The following is a 21,229-nucleotide window of genomic DNA, read 5'->3' on the forward strand; positions in this document are numbered from 1 at the left end:
TTTTTAGATTTCTTAGCGTATCTCGATTTTCTTTTTTTGACGAGTTTTAGAGATTTGGGTATTGCTCCCTCCCTGCTCCCCCTCCGCTGGATATCAGTTGATTCGACTAACAAGGGATCGTGTGGGTGTGTCAAGGACCTGTCTGGTTCTAAGACCGAAAGGAATTCAGAAGCTGATACTGATAGGTCAACCATGTTAGGGAGGCTCTGACGAGCCGGTAAGATATCTATAGGAACCACGTCATTAATTAGTTTATTTGGAGTTTTAACTGAAGCAAAATGACCCAACGAAGATCGTTTTGCCCGTGCCAACTCCTGAGAGACTCTACGTTCCATGAGTGCGATCCCTTGGTCAATCACAGAGTTCGCTCTAACAATGAAGTTATCCAAGGGGCCAGTAATACTATTTAACTCCGTAGCTGTTTTGTTCCTGCTACCTCTTGCTCTTGTGGTTGCCATAGTTTCAACAAGTGACAAAGCACTAAATTGCCCTAAAACAAACAAAGGATAACAAAGGTATTTCAAACTATCAGATAACAAATCTTAGGGGGATAGCCCGGCCCGGTCTTAATCGGTCTTTAACGGGCTTAAACGGGCCCGCCCTTGGCCCGGGCTTCGCCCGGTGCACGTCCCGCGAGCGTCCCGCGGGGCGTAATGATAGTTGACCTTTATGGCGTGCCTGATGGAAGAAGGGGGTGTGTCCGGGAAGAGACCTCAGGTGATCGTGTTTTCTCTGCTGAAAGGCCTCGCAGTCCCTCACGCCCACAAACAAGCACAAACAAGCACTGGCAATGGCGATGTGGATGAACGGAGCAGAGTCCCAAGCTCGAGCGGCTCCCGCGAAGCGGGGGCCGCGAGTCGTTTTAAGGTAGGCCAGTGATCAAGGGGTGTGTCCGGGAAGAGACCTCAGGTGATCGTGTTTTCTCTGCTGAAAGGCCTCGCAGTCCCTCACGCCCACAAACAAGCACAAACAAGCACTGGCAATGGCGATGTGGATGAACGGAGCAGAGTCCCAAGCTCGAGTGGCTCCCGCGAAGCGGGGGCCGCGAGTCGTTTTAAGGTAGGCCGGTGATCAAGGGGTGTGTCCGGGAAGAGACCTCAGGTGATCGTGTTTTCTCTGCTGAAAGGCCTCGCAGTCCCTCACGCCCACAAACAAGCACAAACAAGCACTGGCAATGGCGATGTGGATGAACGGAGCAGAGTCCCAAGCTCGAGCACAAAGGGTTAAATACTCCGCCCTCCAGCTGGATACCTTAAAAAGTGGGTTGGTCTTTTCGTGTTTTCAAAGCTACTATCAGGTAGCCCTTTTAAATTTGTGTGCAAGGGTCCTGGACAGCAGTGCCACAATGGACTTTTTTTTCTCAATAAAATGATGCAGTATGCTGGAACTTAATTGCCAGTTTTCATTAAGGTTCCGAAATTCCCCCCAAAAACTGATATATGGTTTTATTAGATTTAAGTGTCAGATTTTTTAGCATATATCATTCAAATAATGGTTCATCAGGCTGGATGTTTTTCACACTTCAGGAATTTGGGCCTCTGGGCTTAACAATCTCCACGGCTGTAGTTAGACTTTGGGATCATTCCGGGTTCAGGGAGTTGGGGCATTTTCATCTTCAGGGTAGAGGGGTGACATGGCTCAAGATTTTTGTTTGGTGTGGTGAATACAGGCTGTGACTTTTCCTGGGCTGTCATCAAATCTCATCTTTTTTTAGGCTTTAACATTTCCATCCCATTCTTGTAATGCACACTGTATTTCAAGCTTTTTTTTTTAGGTCTAGCATGGTTGGGATAGTGAATTGGTATTGGCTAACACCAAATTTAGAGGTGCAACCACATGTTATTAAGAATATTTTAAATAAAATCCAGTTAACAACACATTGCCATTTCTCAGAGGAAGATTGGCAGACCATATCACATTTAGGCCATAAGTTGTTGAGAGCAGCAAACTTCAAAAGGATGACATTCCTCTCTCGTTAGATGCCCTATTACACTCCAGCAGCCTTAAACAGAATGTTTCCAGCACTTGATAATTGCTGCTTTCATTGTAAGCACCAGGGTGAAGGAGGCTGGTTACACATTTGTTTTACTCCTGTCCTATTTTAATGCCCTTTTGGCTCCAGTTGTCTTCGGTTTTCAGTTTGGCTATGAGGGTAACAATTGATTTCGATCCTGCCTTGGTACTTCTAAAAAATGGGCAGTCTTCGAACTTAACAAAATCAGGACAGAGGTTTTTGTCAATTGGTTTTATTATAACCCACTCTCTGATTTTGCAAATGTGTCAAACCTGCAGGGTTCCGCTGTATCAAGAATGGCTCAGTAAAATGATCAGAAAAGAAGCAAAATTGTGGTCCCTCGGCAAGGAGGGTTGAAGTTTTAAAGTGATTTAATGCCTCCTGGCGGTACATTGATTTAATCGAAAACCAGGGCTCTGTGGTACAGCATAGTTTTAGATCCCCTTAAGGTGAATCTTGTGTTATGTCTTCAAGGCCGGGGCTACAGTAGTTCTTTACTGTGTCACAGGCCCCAATGGCCGATCCAATTTAGTGTGATTGAAAATAACTTTGTTGGCTTACTGCACTTTATTGTTGAAGTGATTTCCATTTTATTATGTCATGTGATCATGAGGGATAGTGGAATTCGGTCACTTTTCTGTTCTGCTTAAGCACTTTTGCTATATTTGCAAGGAACTGTAGTAATAAATATTATTCAACTTTTTATGCACTTTGGGATACATTCTGCCTATGCAATTTATTGTATTTGTAGGAAACAGTAGTAATAAATATTTTCTCAACTCCAGTCTCTATCTGCACCTTTCGGGCATCTTAGTAACGAACTTCCGCTTTATAGATCTCCTGCATATAATGAGGTTAAAGCTGCCTTTTACTGAAAGGTATTTTTACCTTTGGTTTATATTATCTATGCATATTTGTACTCCCATTCTGTGAATTTTAATTCATAATAATCATAGTGGATGATTGAAATTATTCTCTCTTTTTTTAATTCTGCTCAAATGAGATTACATTTTTTTTTTTTTTTAAAGAACCTTCTTACCTAAGCTAAAGGATGTGCTCTATGTCCATTGTAAATGCAAAGCAATTCCGATAGGATGGGGAAAACTAGTAATAGTATTCTGTGAAGCATTCATTAAATATATCTAAATCATTATTTATTCAAGCAATCATAGCAAAGGTCATTGTATTAAGATAAATGAACTAACATGGTGTGATGAAGCTAAGGAAACATAAGCTTGTAGTCAGCAAATTCTTAAGCAAAAGGCAGGTGCTAGGCAAAATGTTCTAAATAAACGTCTATTGAGTTATAAGCAACAGTCGAAAAGGCCTCACTAAAGAGGCACTTTTAAGAATGATAGCCGGGTGCAAAAGCTTTTCTTCATAATTTTGTATGCACTTTAATTAACACACTTTCCCAACCACAAGTGGCCCGGTAAGGTGAAGTCTGAGCTCAAAAGGCACCCCTGCATCCTGCGCCCTGCTCACTGGAGGAGAGAACCTGAGGGGCACCTACGTCCCAGAGCCCTCGATCTTACCTGCCCAGCTGTTGGTTCCTCCTGGAAGACTTCCTGGACCGAGTCTGTAGCTTAAATCCAAAACCAGAAATCCTCCATAGAATTACTTTGTGCTCCCAACACCTCCTAAGCACCCCATACCCGGCCGTCCCTGACCCACTGGTGGTGTGGACTAAGTGCCAACCTGGGACCCCCTTTGCCATGACCTTAACCCTACGAGCTTGGCTCCCAAGACCTAGTGGCCTGCCCGTGAGCAGTCCCCAACCGAAATACCCAGTGCTGCTGCTGGTGCAACTTGAGTGCTTCGTTGACCCATAGGGAACCCTGGTTTTATCCCCAAACCACTATTCTTGCAGGTCGTTTACTTACCTGCAAACCGATAACAACCTTTTCTCCCATAGGAACCAATTTAATAAGCTTGTCCCAAAAATGTTTTAAGTGTTGGATTGACTTTTGTATGGACACCAAAGTAACTTTGCTTTGAACCCAAACTTGTCCTACTTACCTTTTTTACTGTAGGACCCACAGTGTGATATCTAGGCATATCACCCTGAGTAGTCAATGTAACCAAAAAGTAACTAAAAAGTAATCAAAAGGAACTGCAATGTGTTTTGAACTGTTTTGAAAGCAAACACAAGCCTGTAACGATTCCATTTCCATCTATAATTGCATCTTTGTGTGCAGACTTGCATTTGAAAGTGTATTTTACCTACTTGTGCTAAGTTTGGCTTGGTTCCAGAAATAAAACCTAAGTATACCTTTTTATACTAACCTAATGGGTCTGGATTCTGTCTCTGAGTGTGTGCCATCAGTCTTGATTGAGTGAATACAATAAATGCTTAACACACCCTCTTGATAAATCTAACTTCTCGACCACACTACCACTAAGAGAGCTGTTAGTGTTTGTCAAATTTAGCCTCTGCTATACCTTTGAGGTTCCCCTCGACTCTGTGCACACTATACTCACTATTGCTAACCCGAGAATCAAGTGCGGAAGGGGTTGATGCTGAGTACATAGAGCTGTTGCCTCCAGACTTTAGAATTGAAAATACTTTAGAATTATGTTGCAATATACAAACAGGTGTCCCAAACAGGTATAGCTACCCATATCATACATGTGTCTGAATTGCGTGGCTCATGGGGTTCTCCATTGGGTTCCTCAAAATTATATTGTGTGTTCCTGGGGTTCTTTCCTTTTGTTTTCCTTATCTTCAGCCTATACATTCTGGCTAATGTTTGTTTCTGGGTGTAAGGCTATATGCTTTGGCCACTTCCTTATGAATATATCTGTACCCCACCATTACGTTTATCATTTTTATCATTACTGTGTTCTTATTGTGAACACTGTTTTCTTGAAGGCAGGTGTACTGCCTCTGAGTGGCTGTTAAGAACTATTATCCTTAACAAAAAATACATTTAAAAACGTTTGGTGAGTGTGTACTTGGCCCATTCATTGGAACCCTAGCAGAACGGACACCAGAGGTAACCAACCCACCCACTGTGGTTGTGTACCCCACCCTCACTTCGATTGGGGTATGACAGTCCAGCACTGCTCACTATAGACACAGAAAACAGACAACAGTTACTGCTTTTGTTTTTGTCTTGATGTTCTTGTAATTTTAATTCCGAATTTGCAAATTCGACCTAGTTTTTTACCTCCTGTCTGGTGGTTTCATTCTGCCAGCTGTCATTTTTTCCCTAACAGACCATTTATCAACATTCTTCAAACTCTTTTTTTTTTCATCATACTGCAATCTCCTGCTTGGTATTCACTAGTTAAAGATTTGTCATAATGACAGAGACCTGTAGACTCTCATGAACCTGGCTCAGCTCTTTAGAGGCTCAGGGCCTTTCTGAGATCAAACACTGAGATCGAAATGCACGGTGTCCTGCACTCGTTTATTGAAGACAAAACTGTTGTAATTAAGAATAAAGCCACACATTGTTGAATAATATTTAGGTGAACAATTTCGATGTGGCTTCAAAATTCGTTATAAAATTTCTTTGTTTAATTTGTAGAAGTTGTTGTGTTGCATGAAAAATACCGTTTCAATTCAGTTTTAACCACAGCATTTGGACTTTTGAGAGAGGCTATCTCTTGCTCTTTCATTTGAATAACGAAGTTATGTATTGCAATTATTTGTTGAGTAGTCTTCATCACACACTGCAAATAAACTGTCTTGCAGATGCCGAGTGGTTGCTTTATAGTGGTATTTTTTAGCATGATGCTGTTGCCCTAATGCAATGCACTTGTCACTACCACAGATGAGCTTCTCTTTATGCTCACTGGTCGGATCCTTTAAAGGCCTTCCTTTTGAGTGCCTCAGAATCTCTGGTCGAGCCAGTAAACACAGTTATCAGCCTAGTGGAAAATCCTCGGTCCTGAATTATTTCCCAGGTCCCTCAACTCTCTTGGGGAAAATATGGGACAGTTTAAGAAATTACTGGAGAAATCGGACCCCATAATTCCTTATTTCACAGAGGTGTTTAAAATTTCAGATCTGAAAAATGGCACAGTTCTCTAGTTAACGGATCAGTAAACTCCAGTAGTATTACATCAACTCCCTTACATCCGGGACATCCATAATGATGTCCAGGGGGTCAAAGTGCGTTCTAAACTATTGTTTACAAAATCTGATAATTTGGGTCTAATTCGTCCATATATTATACTGGGAAATTTTCAATTTGCCAGTTCTTTTGTTCCTTCAAATGAATTACCTAGTATGAACATGAGCTACTGTTGGACTTGGCCCTTTTTGGCAGGTTCACCCCTGAACTTTTTTTGCCTTGAGCTCTGACATAGTGGTAGTGGTTAGTTTTAGGCCTCTGGGCACTTTAGTACTGTGGCCCAGTGTAAAGTGCGGGCGTTCTCTGAGTGCGTGTGGTGAGATTGACCTGAGCTCCCATAGGAATGCATGGGGCATATGTGTGTCCATGGTAATTCCTAGTATGAGAGGAGTGCAGGGGCGAGTTTAGTATGTATGAACTTGTGAGAATAAATGATGCGCAATGGTGTGTGCAGATTTATGGTGACTGGTGGAGAAATGCCAGTTTTAGAAGTTGGCATTTCTGTGTGCTATGTATCTGCCTGCCTGATGTGAATTGCATGTCTGGCTTGTGAGTGACAGGAGCTGAGAGGTGTGGGTGGCCCCAGGGGACAGGGTGAGTCAGCCCAGTGGTGAATAGAGAGATCTGCATCTAGATGGGAGGGAGGAGTTGCACCTGGTACCTGCATAGGGCTCTGCCTTCCCTCCACAACACTGGCTCCACCCCCTGTGGTGTGTCTGATCACTGAGCCCCCACCTGACAAAGGGGAGAGGAGCTGAGTAAAACAAAGTGCTCCAAATCCCCCCTAAACCAGTTCTGACTGGTATCCCCCAAGCCTGGTGCTGTGACACAAAGGGATTTTGCTGATAAAAATATAGGGGCTGTGACCCCATTAGAGTGTGCTGTATTTGTTCCTGAACCTGCGGGCATGCTGCTGCTGGGGCCCAGGGGGTGGCTGCCAGGAGGGCTTGCCTCCCTGGGCCCTGCATGGCCCCTTCACCTAAGGACTGATGCTTTTTGGCTGCAAGACTATGCTGCTAGCGCATTGCGAGCGCATTATTTTAATTATCCCCCCAACAAAAGGAGTACAAGGGCTCCACAGCACTGAGCTGCAATCTCCTTGAGGGAATCCTGACGTGGGGATTCCCCCCTGCGGAAGGAGAGGAACGCGGGAGCCCACCCGGCTTTTGGATGGAAAAACGCGGGTGTCCTCCCCGCTTTTGGTTTGAGGAGTAACGGGTGCCCACCCCGTATTGGCCACAAAGTGAAGCACCGCCGTGGCCTGTGCCACTTGTAGAAACTCTTCCGGGCCGCTGCCCAGCGCGACCCGGAAGGCTGTGTCCCAGTAGGCTGGGCTTCCGGGTAGGAAGGGAAGCCGCGCGAGTAACGAGGCCGGCGTGAATGGTGATGCGGGGCTCCCATGCATGAGGGAGAGCCCTTCGGTGGCAGCCGAGGAAAGGAGAAGTCCCGGGTCCCAGAAGGGGGCCCGGGTGAAAGAGAGACGCGAGTAACGAGGTCCGACGTGGCACCTTGGCATGCCGGTTCCGCTGAGTGCCACGAGAGAGGTGCAACCAGATCCCCCAGCGAGGCTCTCATGAGAGAGAGAGACCCGCCTGCTGCCTGGGAGAAGGAGAGCGAGAGAATCCCGCGCCAGTGATCCCGGTGAGTGAGGGCTAGGCGGGGGACATGGCTGCATTTTGCTATCGCTCTTACAAGGGGGCATGTTGTGTTTCAAGAGCCAGTACGCTCCAATGAGGGGGCTAACTTGATTTTAAAAGCCCAGTGTGGTGCCAGTGTCCAACGCGTGGGGCAGTTGTTGTTTTAGAAGCTCCAGAGAGGAGCGTCATGCGAGGCACAGATGCTGAGCGGCCCTGTCTGGCAGCGGGCCACTCCAACACTTGGGGCCAGTTTTATATGGCTAAGAGAGCCCCAGAGGGCCACAGTTAATTGAGGGCAGTTCGAGGCGCATTGTCGGCACCTGGGCGGTCCCGCCAGAGAGCGGACCGCCCCAACGATGGTGGCATATGTGTTAGTGCCACATGGGGTCCAGAGGGCACAGAGGTGCCGGGCCCCCCTTTATGCAAAGTGCCACAGCTGCGTCACACCAGCGCGGGCAGCTGCAACGAGAGGGGCACAAATGAGAGAGAGAGTCTCTGAGTGGGACCAGAGGCACAGAGGTGCCAGTGAGTTTTCCCAGCTGCCCAGCAAGTAGTGGGCAGCTGCGACGTTTAGGTTTGTGCGGTGGCGCTCTTTGGATTCAGCTGCTAGGCAGCAGCCCTGACATTCTGGACACTGGGCGTTTGAGCCCCTTTGGAGATGGCCAGTTGGCCAGGGGGACCGGGAGGTTTGTAGGGCGCCAGGTTCTAATGTGATTTATGTGGTGCTAGGAAATGTGATTCATGTACTATGATTTACGCACCCTGTTTTATGCATAATGCGTTTATGTGTGAGGTTATTGTCTAATGCATTTAGACTTATGAGGTTATTGCATAATATGTTTATGCCAGTGAGATTATTTCCTAATGTTAGTTGTGCTTAGTAGCTTAGGGTCTAATGCGTTTAGACTCATGAGAGGATTGCATAATGTGTTTATGCTGGTGAGGTTAGCACAGAATGTATTTCACGCATAAATGTGATACTGTGCATAATGTGGTTTTATGTTACAGGTTGATGATAAGTACAGTGATTACCCGTGGTTACTGGTTGTACGTTTATGATATGTTTTACTTTTACTAAGTTCGCTTTGTGATGGTTCTGACAGTGGTCCAGTGGGCCCTGTCAGGTGTAAATAATCCCTTGTAATTATGACCTAGTGCCTGGTGGCACCATGTATATTATGTGAGTACTATTCTAACGTGTTATGAGAATACAAAGGCTATTTTTTATATAACCTTGCGTGGAGTTCCATTTGTGGTGTGCCTGGGATGTTGTTGCTGTGTGCGTGCGCAGATGCTTTACACAAGCCTGACTGCTCGTGCCAAGCTACCAAGGGGGTGAGCAGGAGTTATCTTTGGCGTGTAACTCCCTTGCCCTGACTAGAGTGGTGGTCTCTGCCTGGCTTTGGCGCAAGCCTTAGCCAACCAGAGATCCCTTTTCTAGCAGCTACTAATAAAATATCACAGTATCAATGATGTGTTACGAGCAGCAGCACTCCAGGAGTATGTGGCTCCTCTTGTAAAGCTTGAAATAACCATATATTGTAATAATGGATTATAATGGACAGTGATGGAATTTTTCCAATCCCAATCTTTAGATATGTGTATTCTAGAGCAGTTCTTGCTGTCTGCCTTGTATTCTGTGGGCCACCAGTTCTTTACGTTCTGACGTCTGTGGGCTCCCGCTGAAACACGGGGACCCCTACTTAAACAATTTCTATGATGTGAATCTCAAAACAATACACAAAATTACAGAAATAATTGCACCTATTATGACATTTTTTTTTTAATTCACAAACAAAAACATCAGCAAAGACCGAAATTTTAATTTCAATAAGAAGCCAGGAGCTTTTCTAAAAGATGAAGTGATCTGCTGGGCTCCAGCATATAATTTTGTATTTTCTACTCCAAATGCATACTCTCTTTTTGTCTGTGCTTACTGCTTCACTTTGGGCAACAAGTCGTCCATACAAGATTCATTTTTCTGTACCTGCACACATCACATAAGGACACCAACTTCATTTGTATCCTCCACTTTCAAATTCCTTCACAGAGAGCATTTTAACATTTAAAATGTCTTTTTATGTATATATACTTCCTTATTCTGCCAATACTTTTTCGTTTTCTAAACAGTCGCGGACCCCCTGTATAGGGGTTGTGAACCCCCCGTGGTCCAGCGATCACAGGTTAAGAACTACTGCTGTAGACGGCTATTTACGTTTTACTGAGCACATCATTTCATATGGCAGTGCTGTGCTATATGAATTCATGAATCAGCCACTTTCCAGGTACGATCCGACAGTTCCGATTATAACTCCCCATGTGACACTGCATACTTTTCTAAATATTCTTGAAATATTTGAGGCTTATGTTAATAACTCTTTAAATAAGAATGCTCAGATTTCCAAGTTCTCTGCTTCTGTTTTCCTCCCATCTTCCTCCAAGAGAAGGATAAACCGAATGTGTTGCTGGTCTAGTACTGCCTAGTTTTGAGTGGAATTCACAGCCAGCCTGTGTAACTGAAAGACAACATTTCTGGGGTTTCCGTGTTTTGAATTGCATTCTATTTTTCAATGGATGACTACCTCTTCTGCGTAGACTCGTCTACCCCTGCAGCTTCCAGCTCCCGGCTGACCCTACAGGCAGAACCATGTTCCTGTTCCTCTAAATCTCCCTGTTGAATTTTGATTTACCCATTGCAGCTGGCGAGCAGCCGTCTGTCACTACACCATTGCATCTCCCTCCTGCTCATAGATCCACCCTTTTGTAGACTCCCACCAGAACTGGGCCCCATTTCCAGTGCGGATTTCCAACCGTCTCCAGGATTTTGCTCAAAATGTTTGCTGTTTCTCCCTGTGTTTCTTTACTTGAGAGCCTGTTTCTTCATTAATCAGTACCTAACATTACTATTCTTCAACCGAGTTCATATTGGGGACCTCTAGCGTTCTATTCCATGTGACCGCTAGTCCATTTACGCATTGGTCAAGTACCCTAATGGCTTGCTGCATGAAGGCTTCTGATTTAAGCCTGCACTATTGCCTGTGATCACCACCCATTCCTGCTAACTCATCAAGCCACGGGCTTTCTTTACAGAGATGGGACAGTGCATCAGCGCCTTAGGAGCTCATGAAGACAGGTGTGTTTCTGGACCAGAGTTGCGTATGACTTCTATGCCGCTACACGTTTCTGCCCACAATCATTGATGTAACCAGTTAAACCTAAAGTCCTCTTTCTGTTCCGGACTCTGGGTGCAGGGGCACCTGTGGGTTGGAATGGTACTAATTCACAAACTGGGTTTGTGGCACCCCAGTTAGCCTTGGAGTAGCATATGGGTGATTTGCCTCTCTTCCCCATCCTGATACATAGGTGCATGGTTCTGGGACACACAAGCAGCCACAGATTCAGCTTTGGTTGCGCCACAGATGGCGAACTCCCACGTCCCTACGGGCAAAGAAATCAAGAACCTGGGGGCGCTGTTGGGAAATTAACTGATACTGCTTGACATTGCGTTTGGCAGGGAGTTGTTCTAGAGGAGAATCAGCAGTGAAAGAGGCAGAGCACGTATCTACCACTGCATTAGTACCGAGTGCTGGATCACTGTAATTTGTTTATATAATTGTGCTCAATAGAATGATGGAATCTTGCTGAAGAAAGGGAAAGCTGACTGGGTTGAAAGGGTTTGAAGGAGTTGCACAATATAATCGCTTGTATTTGAATTGAACTTGATGCACAACTCAGTAGGGCAGCTGACTAATGACTCCTGTTTTCCTCAAATGTTTATACAAGGGCTCAAATCTGACTCTTCTCTCCCTCTCTATAACTGCACAGTTCAGCAAGCAGTGAGACAGAAGGTCATATTGAGTAATTTTGTTTACTGCTTACACTGTTTTCATATTTCATACTAAAAAAACATGTCCGTGGGGGAATGCAAACTAGAATCAAACATTATGCAAAGTAAAGCAACAATTCATTAAACTAAATCAATGTATAATTTTTTTCTCTTGTAGCAAGCTGGGTGTGATCATGTGCTGAATTCCAAAGCAAGGCGTGACAAGTGTGGAGTCTGTGGGGGTGATAATTCTTCCTGCAAGTCTCTGGCAGGCACGTTCAATGATGCTCAGTATGGTAAGTTTTGCCAATTGCTGAGGTATAGGTATTGGTCCAAACATTGACCCCACTCCAGCAGATAGAGGGGTGTTTTGATGGACGGGCGCAATTACCGCTTAACTTGACTTCATCCTTTTTTAATCATATTCCTCTGTCATTTGACTGATATATGTGTATTCCCAATAATGCTACGTCTAGACAAGCATTCCTGTATCTCTACTATTTGACCATAATCGAGAACTGACCACTATTAAGCCCGTTTCTATATAAAGATGCAGGATATGAAGAGCACATTGGTATATTTAATCATTTTATGTTTTCTAGTTTTCTCTACCGAATGCAAATCAGATAAGCTCAAGCATTTTCTATTTTTGAGACCAATTGTAGCTGTCATTTCTAATATTATAAATCATTGATGTTCAATGAGTAACTCTTCTATAAGATAAACTGTAATACTGTTTTACAATATCATACTATTTCAAAGAAGCCATCTGAACCATTGCTCTATATAAGGGTTGTGAATGCGAGCAGGGTGGAATTACCAAGGTGAATAGCACTCTGACTCTTTCGGTCTGAGCAGTAAACTGAAATAAACAAGTTGATCAGCAACTCTCATCCATAGCATCGCCACCCACTTGGGATAAATGAGCCCAGTGGGTATAGGGAGGGGTCTGCATGAGATCCCTTGTCACTGGTCAAATTGGTCATAGAGCTTTGTGACCCTTTTGGTTCACCCATCTTTGTGTCTCGGGTAGCACACCAGCGCCCAAAGAAAACTACCTTCAATGAAACCAGCAAGAATTAAGCCTAATTTGAAGTTGATTTCCCACTACCCCCTTCCACATGCACTGTAATCCCAGTTTTGACCCAGTATTGGTAGTGGAAATGTTCAGAACCCATTTTCCTGCAGATGATCACTACACACCTTTGCAGAGTGCTGCCTATGCTGTTTTCTGCAATGCTGTGGTATAGTACCACTTGGTGATATCCCCGGTTCATTCCTGGCAGTTTAAACCAAGTCATCACCTATCAATGACAATGGATGCTTTTTCTGAGGCCTATGGTGTCACTTCCAGTGCACAAAACCAGAGATTAGTTAATCGTGGCCCTCACAGTAGGACCACTGCGCCTTCCGGCCTGGTCACCCCCACGCTCCTGTGCCTGTGCCTGCTCCCGCAGCCCCAGCCTCCCGAGGGCCGCCGAGCCCACACCAGCCTCCCGCAGCACCAGCCACCCGAGGGCCGCCAAGCCCGCTCCAGCTTCCCGCCGCCCCAGCCCGTGGCCCCGCCCCCCCACCAGCCGATTGGCTCGCGCTCCCGCCTCCCCTCAGACCCTCCCGACCGGCTCCCTTCTTAAGGGGAGCCTGACCAGAACCAGGGAGTGACCACTGCGCCTTCCGGCCTGGTCACCCCCACGCTCCTGTGCCTGTGCCTGCTCCCGCAGCCCCAGCCTCCCGAGGGCCGCCGAGCCCACACCAGCCTCCCGCAGCCCCAGCAACCCGAGGGCCGCCAAGCCCGCTCCAGCTTTCCCGCCGCCCCAGCCCGTGGCCCGCCCCCCCCGCCAGCCGATTGACTCGCGCTCCCGCCTCCCCTCAGACCCTCCCGACCGGCTCCCTTCATATGACGTCCCCAGAGCGACCGCGCAGCGGACGCGCGCAGCGGGAGCACCGATTGAGCGCCGAAGGTGCGCCAAAGGTAAGCCCGTCTACGCCCGTCCGCGCCTGGACCACGCCCAGCGCCAGGACCCCTGGCCCCCGCAGACCCCAGCCCACCCGCCGGACGTACGATGCCGCCACCCTCAACGCACTCAACGCCGGCCGAAGCCCAGGATGCTACCGAGCCACCCCGAGACGCACCCACGGACCCTTCTGCTGCAACTCCTGCAATTTCACCTGCATCCGGACCTGCACTACTCCAGCACCAACCAAGACCAAGACGAGCAACAGCAGCAGCCACCTGAAATGCATCCTGCTCAACACCCGCTCCGTCCACAGACACGCCGTCGAGCTCTGGAACCTGCTCGACACCACAGCCCCAGACATCGCCTTCCTCACGGAAACCTGGATGAACGCCTCCTCAACGCCCGACATTGCCATCGCCATCCTAGACGGCTACAAGATCATCCGAAGGGACCGCATCAACCACACCGGAGGAGGCCTCGCCATCATCCACAGGAACACCATCCGCATCACGACCAACACCGACGACACCCTCGCACCCGCCGAGCACCTGCACTTCCAGGTCCACATCAACCCCAAGACCACCCTCAGAGGCACCCTCATTTACAGACCCCCGGGACCACGCACACAATTCAGCGAAGACATCGCCGACTTCATCAGCCCGCACGCCCTCCCCTCCGCTGACTACATCCTCCTCGGGGACCTCAACTTCCACCTGGAGAACAACAACGACCGCAACACCACCACCCTGCTGGACAACCTCGCCAACCTCGGACTCAAGCAGCTGGTCACCACCCCCATCCACTACGCCAGACACACACTCGACTCCGTCTTCTCATCCAGCAAGGACATCGCCTTCAGCCACGCCACCGGACTCCACTGGACGGACCACAGCTGCGTCCACTTCAGCTTCAGAAGGACCACGATCAGCCACCACCAGCAACAGGTTGCACGCAGAAGCTGGAACAAGATCACAGCCGACCAGCTCGCGACCGCCCTGAGCAAGAACCCACCCACCAGCGCAACGAACCCCAGCCAAGCGGCCACCAACCTCACGAAGTGGATCAGCGACTGTGCAGACGACCTCGCCCCTCTGAAGACCCGGACTAGCAGACCCGGTAGCAAGAAAGCCCCATGGTTCACCGACGAACTCAAGAGCTCCAAGAAGAACTGCCGAGCCCTCGAGAGAACCTGGCGCAGAGACCCAACACCGGACAACATGACTGCCCTCAAGCTCGCCACCCGAAAACACCACCAGCTCATCCACGCCACCAAGAAAACCGCATTCAAGGAACGACTGGACAACAACGCACACAACAGCAAGGAACTCTTCAACATCGTCAAAGAGCTCTCCAACCCCAACGCCGGTAACAACGACATCACCCCTTCACAAGACCTCTGCAACTCCCTCGCCTCCTACTTCCACAACAAGATCGCGGACATACACAACAGCTTCAGCACCCAACCGACGCACGCCACGACCGAACCACCGCCCCCCACCACCACCCTCCGCGCCTGGACCCCGATCAGCACCGAAGACACCGTCCGCACGATGAACTCCATCCACTCCGGATCTCCTACCGACCCCTGCCCTCACCACGTCTTCAACAAGGCCGACGCTGTCATCGCACCCCACCTGCGGGACATCATCAACACCTCCTTCGATACCGCTACCTTCCCGGAGAGCTGGAAGCACGCCGAACTCAGCGCTCTACTAAAGAAGCCATCAGCCGACCCCACCGACATCAAGAACTACCGCCCCATCTCGCTGCTCCCGTTTCCTGCAAAAGTCATCGAGAAGACCGTCAACAAGCAGCTGGCCGCCTTCCTCGAGACGAACGGATCCCTCGACCTCTCGCAGTCTGGCTTCCGGGCCAACCACAGCACCGAGACCGCCCTGATCGCAGCCACCGATGACATCCGAGCTCTGCTTGACAACGGAGAAACAGCGGCCCTCATCCTCCTAGACCTCTCCGCGGCCTTCGACACTGTCTGCCACCGTACACTAGTGCAGCGACTCAGCAACGCCGGAATCCAGGAGAAGGCACTGGAGTGGATCATCTCCTTCCTCGCCGGAAGGACACAGAGAGTCCGCCTCCCCCCGTTCAGATCTGAAGCCAGCGAAGTCATCTGCGGCGTTCCTCAAGGCTCCTCGCTCAGTCCAACCCTCTTCAACGTGTACATGAGCCCCCTCGCAGACATCGCACGCCAGCACAACCTCAACATCATCTCCTACGCCGACGACACCCAGCGGATTCTCTCCCTCACCAACGACCCCGCCGCCGCCAGAGCCAACCTCCACGAAGGGATGAAAGAGGTAGCCGAATGGATGAAGAACAGCCACCTGAAACTGAACTCGGACAAGACGGAAGTCCTCATCCTGGGATCCTCACCCTCCGCCTGGGACGACTCCTGGTGGCCCCCCGCCCTAGGCAGCGCACCCAAAAAAACAGACCACGCACGCAACCTGGGCTTCATCCTGGACTCCACCCTCTCCATGACCAGACAAGTCAACGCAGTCTCCTCGTCGTGCTTCAACATCCTGCGCATGCTACGAAAGATCTTCCGGTGGATCCCCACCGAGACCAGGAAGACGGTCACCCAGGCCCTCGTCACCAGCCGTCTGGACTACGGCAACTCCCTCTACGCCGGAACCACCGCCAAACTCCAGAAAAGACTTCAGCGGATCCAGAACGCCTCAGCACGACTCATCCTGGACATCCCCCGTCGCAGCCACATCGCCGGACATCTGAGAGACCTGCACTGGCTCCCGGTCACCAAGAGAATCACCTTCCGTCTCCTCACCCACGCACACAAAGCCCTACACAACCAAGGCCCAGGATACCTCAACAGCCGCCTCAACTTCTACGCTCCCAAACGCCAGCTTCGATCGACCGGACACGCCCTCGCCACCGTCCCCCGCATCCGAAGAGCCACCACAGGGGGACGGTCCTTCTCCTTCCTCGCCGCCAGGACGTGGGACTCCCTCCCGACCCACCTCCGCCTGACCCAGGACCACCGCGCCTTCAGGAAGCAACTCAAGACCTGGCTGTTCGAGCAGTAGCGGACCCCCCTCCCCTAGCGCCTTGAGACCCTCTGGGTGAGTAGTGCGCTATATAAATGCTTTGATTGATTGATTGATTGATTGATTGATTAGGATACAGGGACTAACCATGCCCCACTTTAGAATCTCTCCCTACTTGACTCTGAGCTTTGGATTGCCTGTGTTTACCCTAGAGGCTAAATTTGGCCACCACTTTCTTGTCCCTGAACTTCTTTGCTCAAGCAGTGAGACCACATCCATGGTGTCATTAACAATTGGCAGGTATGTTATAAAAGGATATATAAAGAAGGCTAGTCCCCAGACAATAGTCATGTAGAAAGGATGACACAATTCCTTAATACATCAGGACATACACATTTACCACCTCTTTTGAGACCACGCTTCAATATAGGCAATCCACAAGGTCCTGTTTTATGCTTCTCCCGTCAGAGCCATTTAATGGCGTTGCTCCTGTGCCTGTTGATTCACATGACTTTGCATCAGAAACTACAAGTGCAATTTCTTCTCAGGATTTTCACACACAGTGTGGTGCAAAGCAACAGACAGCCATCATCAATCATCTCCTACCATCTTTATCTCAGTGAGAGGCACCACCCACCATCCCCAATTAGAGATCTCTCAATTCACCTCCTGAAGCACTGTCAGTGTGGTGCCTTGGCTGGGAGAAGAAAGGTTGATAGTGCCCTAAGCCAGGTGTGAGTCAGTAGACTTATTCCACACTATCAGATCTCTGCCCAACAAAACTGACATGGGGAAACATCACTTATAACTATGCATTATGGACATTGCTGATGCTATAGTAATGTTGGTTCTGCCTCTGACTTACACGTCTGCATGCACTTGCCATGTGCGTAGTCCCCTGCGCCATTCATCTGATTCCTCTCTCTTCACATTATGACTCCCCATTCTATAGTGTAGACACTCAGTCCGCGGGCCTTGCGGGTTAATAGTGGTCATTTAATCGAGTTTGGTATGCAACAAACTAGAGATCTACTAGTAAGGGTATTTTTAAATCTGAGGCATCCATTTATATGGCTCGCACATTGTTGGCGTTAAGGTCACCCGTGACCCAGTGAACCTTAAACTGGGGAGTTGGAAAGTAAAGATTTATGGCCACATTTAAAGGTACCATTATTGTGTATTGAAGGAGAATGTATTGCTTTTACTCAGCAGACATGAAATATTTTTATTTCACTGGAAGCATCCCAGTGCAACACCAATGTTCTCACTGTTCAGTCTTACGTTATTTTTTTTTAACACAGTGCAGCAGTAAAGCCAACTCAGAGGTTTTTTTTTCCACATGTTTTTGTGTTGGTGCTTGAATTCCCTCTTTGAAGCATGGAGCCCCAGCCATTCCAGAGCCCCTCTTTTCATCCTCTTTAGTTGTACTTTTACACATTGTATGCAACTATTCATAATGTTATTAGTGCAAAATCAGATACTATAACCAAATGCTAAGATTTATGCATTTATTTTCCATTTTATACTGTGCAGACAAACTATGTAGGCGTTAGAGTCCCTTGCAATGAAGAAAGCAAAAGCTACAGAAATAAAGGCAATGAAACGAGTACGCAGCAAACTGTCAAATGTAAGAGCAACTGTATACATCATCAGTTTTCAAGGAAGGAAGAGGTAATTTAGGTAGTTAGATAAAGGAAGATGCTACCATGAAAGGAGGTTAGGAGAAGTTAGCCAAGAGAAGAAGGACATTAGGACTCAACAGGGGAGGAAAATCCTGCAATTATTTGGGGAGAGGGGAGGCAAGTTCAAAGAAATAGATATGTTGAATGCAGATAGGGAGGCGCCTTTGGAAGAGAACTGGTTTCATCTGGTTGTATGATGGAACAACGCATGCCTGAACAATGCATGCCTGAACCACATGGTCTTACCACGACCGCGTCTTTACCACACATGCCTTTACCAATGCCTTTACCCCACAATTTCATGATGAAAACAAGATTGGTAAAGGGACATGCGTGCTAGAGATCATACCTCTGCCCTTAGCCCTGAAAACTATCTCTTTTCCACCATCGACAGCCCTAAAAATGAACCCCATGCCCTAAAAACTAAAAAAAAAACAGTCCCCACCGCCCTGAACCCCAAAAATTGTCCCCTACACCCGTAAAGTACTCGACCCACCCACCCCTGCCCTGTGTGCTAAAACTGCTCCCTGCCACATAAACAACCCCAACCAACCAGCCCTAAAAACTATCCCCACTCCAAAATACTACCTTCCAGCCCCACTTCCCACACTACATCCTCGCTGGATGCTTCCTCTTCCTGTGCCGGCCGATCCACTCTGCATCTAGACCCCCCATTGTCTTAACCACGTATATGCATTGTTAAGGCATATGCGTTGTTAAGGCAAGAGTGGTTCAGTTTGTGGGAAACAGCATGCATGGCTGAGCCCAAGTTGTTTAGGCAGTGTCCCATTTCATCTAGGTCTTGAATATGCCCATCAAGGCCATGGTGCAGAGACTAGGCGGGAAATCGATCTATATTCTAGTTTCACTGTCAGAAAATGACTATACCCTTTAATGTTGCTTTTTTAAAGCTGGAAAGTTCTAGGAGTTTAGTTATTTTACTACATAGCAGTATGAGACGATCTGATACTTTAGAGGCTAAATATCTCTGAATGAGTTTTGAATGCTTTGCAAATAATATAAGCTGTTTTATAGAGTTCTCTTTTTTTGGTGCTTGTCACAAAGCGAGCTGCTCCAGGTAAAACTGCCATCAAGGGATGGAAATGTATTTTGGTAGGACGGGCCCGAAGAGAGTACCTATAGTCGCTTTGTGACAGCACGAGTGATTGCATAAGGGGTTTGAGGCCCTATTCTGGAATAAACTGACCAATCCCCAAAGAGAGCTTAGCTGACAGTGCATAGTATTGACCATCATGTTAATTTGCATTGCAGCTTGAGTCCTTTTATCGAGGGTAAAGTCTAGGGATTTAGCACTGTTGATGATTATGGATTTGCACTCCAGAATGCAACATGAGTTTAACTAAGATCTGACTAGTAAGGTCGAGTGAGAAGGTGAGATGAAGAGAAATTCTGTTTTTAAATAATTTAGTTTCAAGTTGTGTGAAATCATCCAGTCTTGCACCTTTTGCAGTGTTTTGGCAAGGAGTACAGCATTCTTGGGAGAGGTAAATATAAGATAGAGTTGTGTGAGTACTGATCATACAGATTGATTGATTGAGCAGAGCACCAAGGGGTTCAAAATAAACATTGAAAGGAGTATGTGACATCACAGATTCTTGTAGTAACCCCTTTGTAAAAGGAAAAACTAGCGAGGTAATTGTCAAATTTTGTTCTGTAAACACCATCTGATCAAGTAAAAGGTGAATTAATTAAAGAGCGTGCTTTCAACACCCATGTGTTCTTTAAGAATCTTAGAGAGTAGGTAGTGATTCACTGTATGAAACACAGCTAAACATTCAAGAAGGACCTGGGGATTGGAAATACTGGAATCACTTGATAACTTTTCAGGTAATTGGGAAAGGAAACAGGCTCACCAAATAAATCCACTACAAAAGAAAATGGAAGTTCAGGCCTTTAGCATTCTTCCTTGCAACTTGTTTGACAAAAATAATTGAAGGCTTAATTTTAGCCATGATTTTTAATACAATAGTGAAACAAGGTTAAACTTAATCCATTTTGTCTTGGCTTTATGCATGATGTTCTGTTAGGTTACACTACTCTTGTGCACATTATCCAATAGGAAGGGTGTTCTTTTCCGTTTCTTGCCAACCCCACCAATGACCACATAACTGCACATGGATACGAGAGCCAATTGTAGAAAATGGAAAAGGCGCGTGGTATAAGAGAGTGATGTCCTCTATGATGTCATGTAAGATGTGATCAATGATGTCATTGAACACGCCATGAGTGATGTAATATGTGAGGTTATAAGCAGTGCATAGTGGGGGCAAAAATTATAGTTAGCCTAGTTAACAATAACTGGCAAATTTCAGTGTTTGTTTAGTTTGTTTTAAATTACCGTTTCACTTAGCTATACCTTCACTTTAACCTTTAGTTTTGTTAGTGAATCTCTAAGGTGTTTTTAAATGTTATATAAGGTATTATTACAATACATAACTATGTCTACTCTTATCTAGTGTCTGCACTTATCTACATAAAGAAGCTTGAGTATGTTCATGCCCTGGCCTCTCCACGAAGAACACTGTACAGGGCAAAGTGTGTGCATAGTAGGGCTTGGAGAGGGAATGGGTTCTCTATCATTTTCTCCCGCTCCCATTATGGCATGGTTTCATGGTTGTTATCCCTTATGCAATGAATTACCTCCAATATTCCAGCACCAGTATTTTTAAATGGATGCCTTCATGCCAAGAAATGCCTCTGCTATCTCAGCACCATCGGATTCCCACATTGGACCCCTGTATCAAGAATTACCATCGGTATGTCAACGCCAGTATTCCCCATGAGCATTCTTATAAGCCAACTGTTACCTCTAGTATTCCTCTGCTATTATTTTATTTTGTCGCAGGTGCCTGTTATGCTAAGAATTGCTTACAGTGTGCCAGCACTGATGTTGTGCCATGGGTGCCTCTATAAGGCAACAATTATCTTCAGTATGTAAGGGTCAACTGTACACTCGCAAGCATAACATCATACTCTCACTCAAATT

At 47.0% G+C, this 21,229-nt stretch overlaps 1 protein-coding gene across 3 annotated transcripts in view; it reads left to right on the forward strand.

The window, feature by feature from the left end:
* The window catches only part of ADAMTS20 (ADAM metallopeptidase with thrombospondin type 1 motif 20), a 1,386,529-nt gene that overhangs the window by 652,350 nt on the left and 712,950 nt on the right, over window positions 1-21,229 (forward strand). For all 3 annotated transcript variants that reach the window (XM_085653052.1, XM_085653051.1, XM_085653053.1), the window contains one exon: window positions 11,738-11,855. In XM_085653052.1, the coding sequence (XP_085509178.1) occupies window positions 11,738-11,855 (118 nt within the window). The remainder of the gene's footprint in view (window positions 1-11,737; window positions 11,856-21,229) is intronic.

Source organism: Triturus cristatus, chromosome 4_1 (genome assembly GCF_964204655.1).
Source record: "Triturus cristatus chromosome 4_1, aTriCri1.1, whole genome shotgun sequence".
Lineage (NCBI taxonomy): Eukaryota > Metazoa > Chordata > Amphibia > Caudata > Salamandridae > Triturus > Triturus cristatus.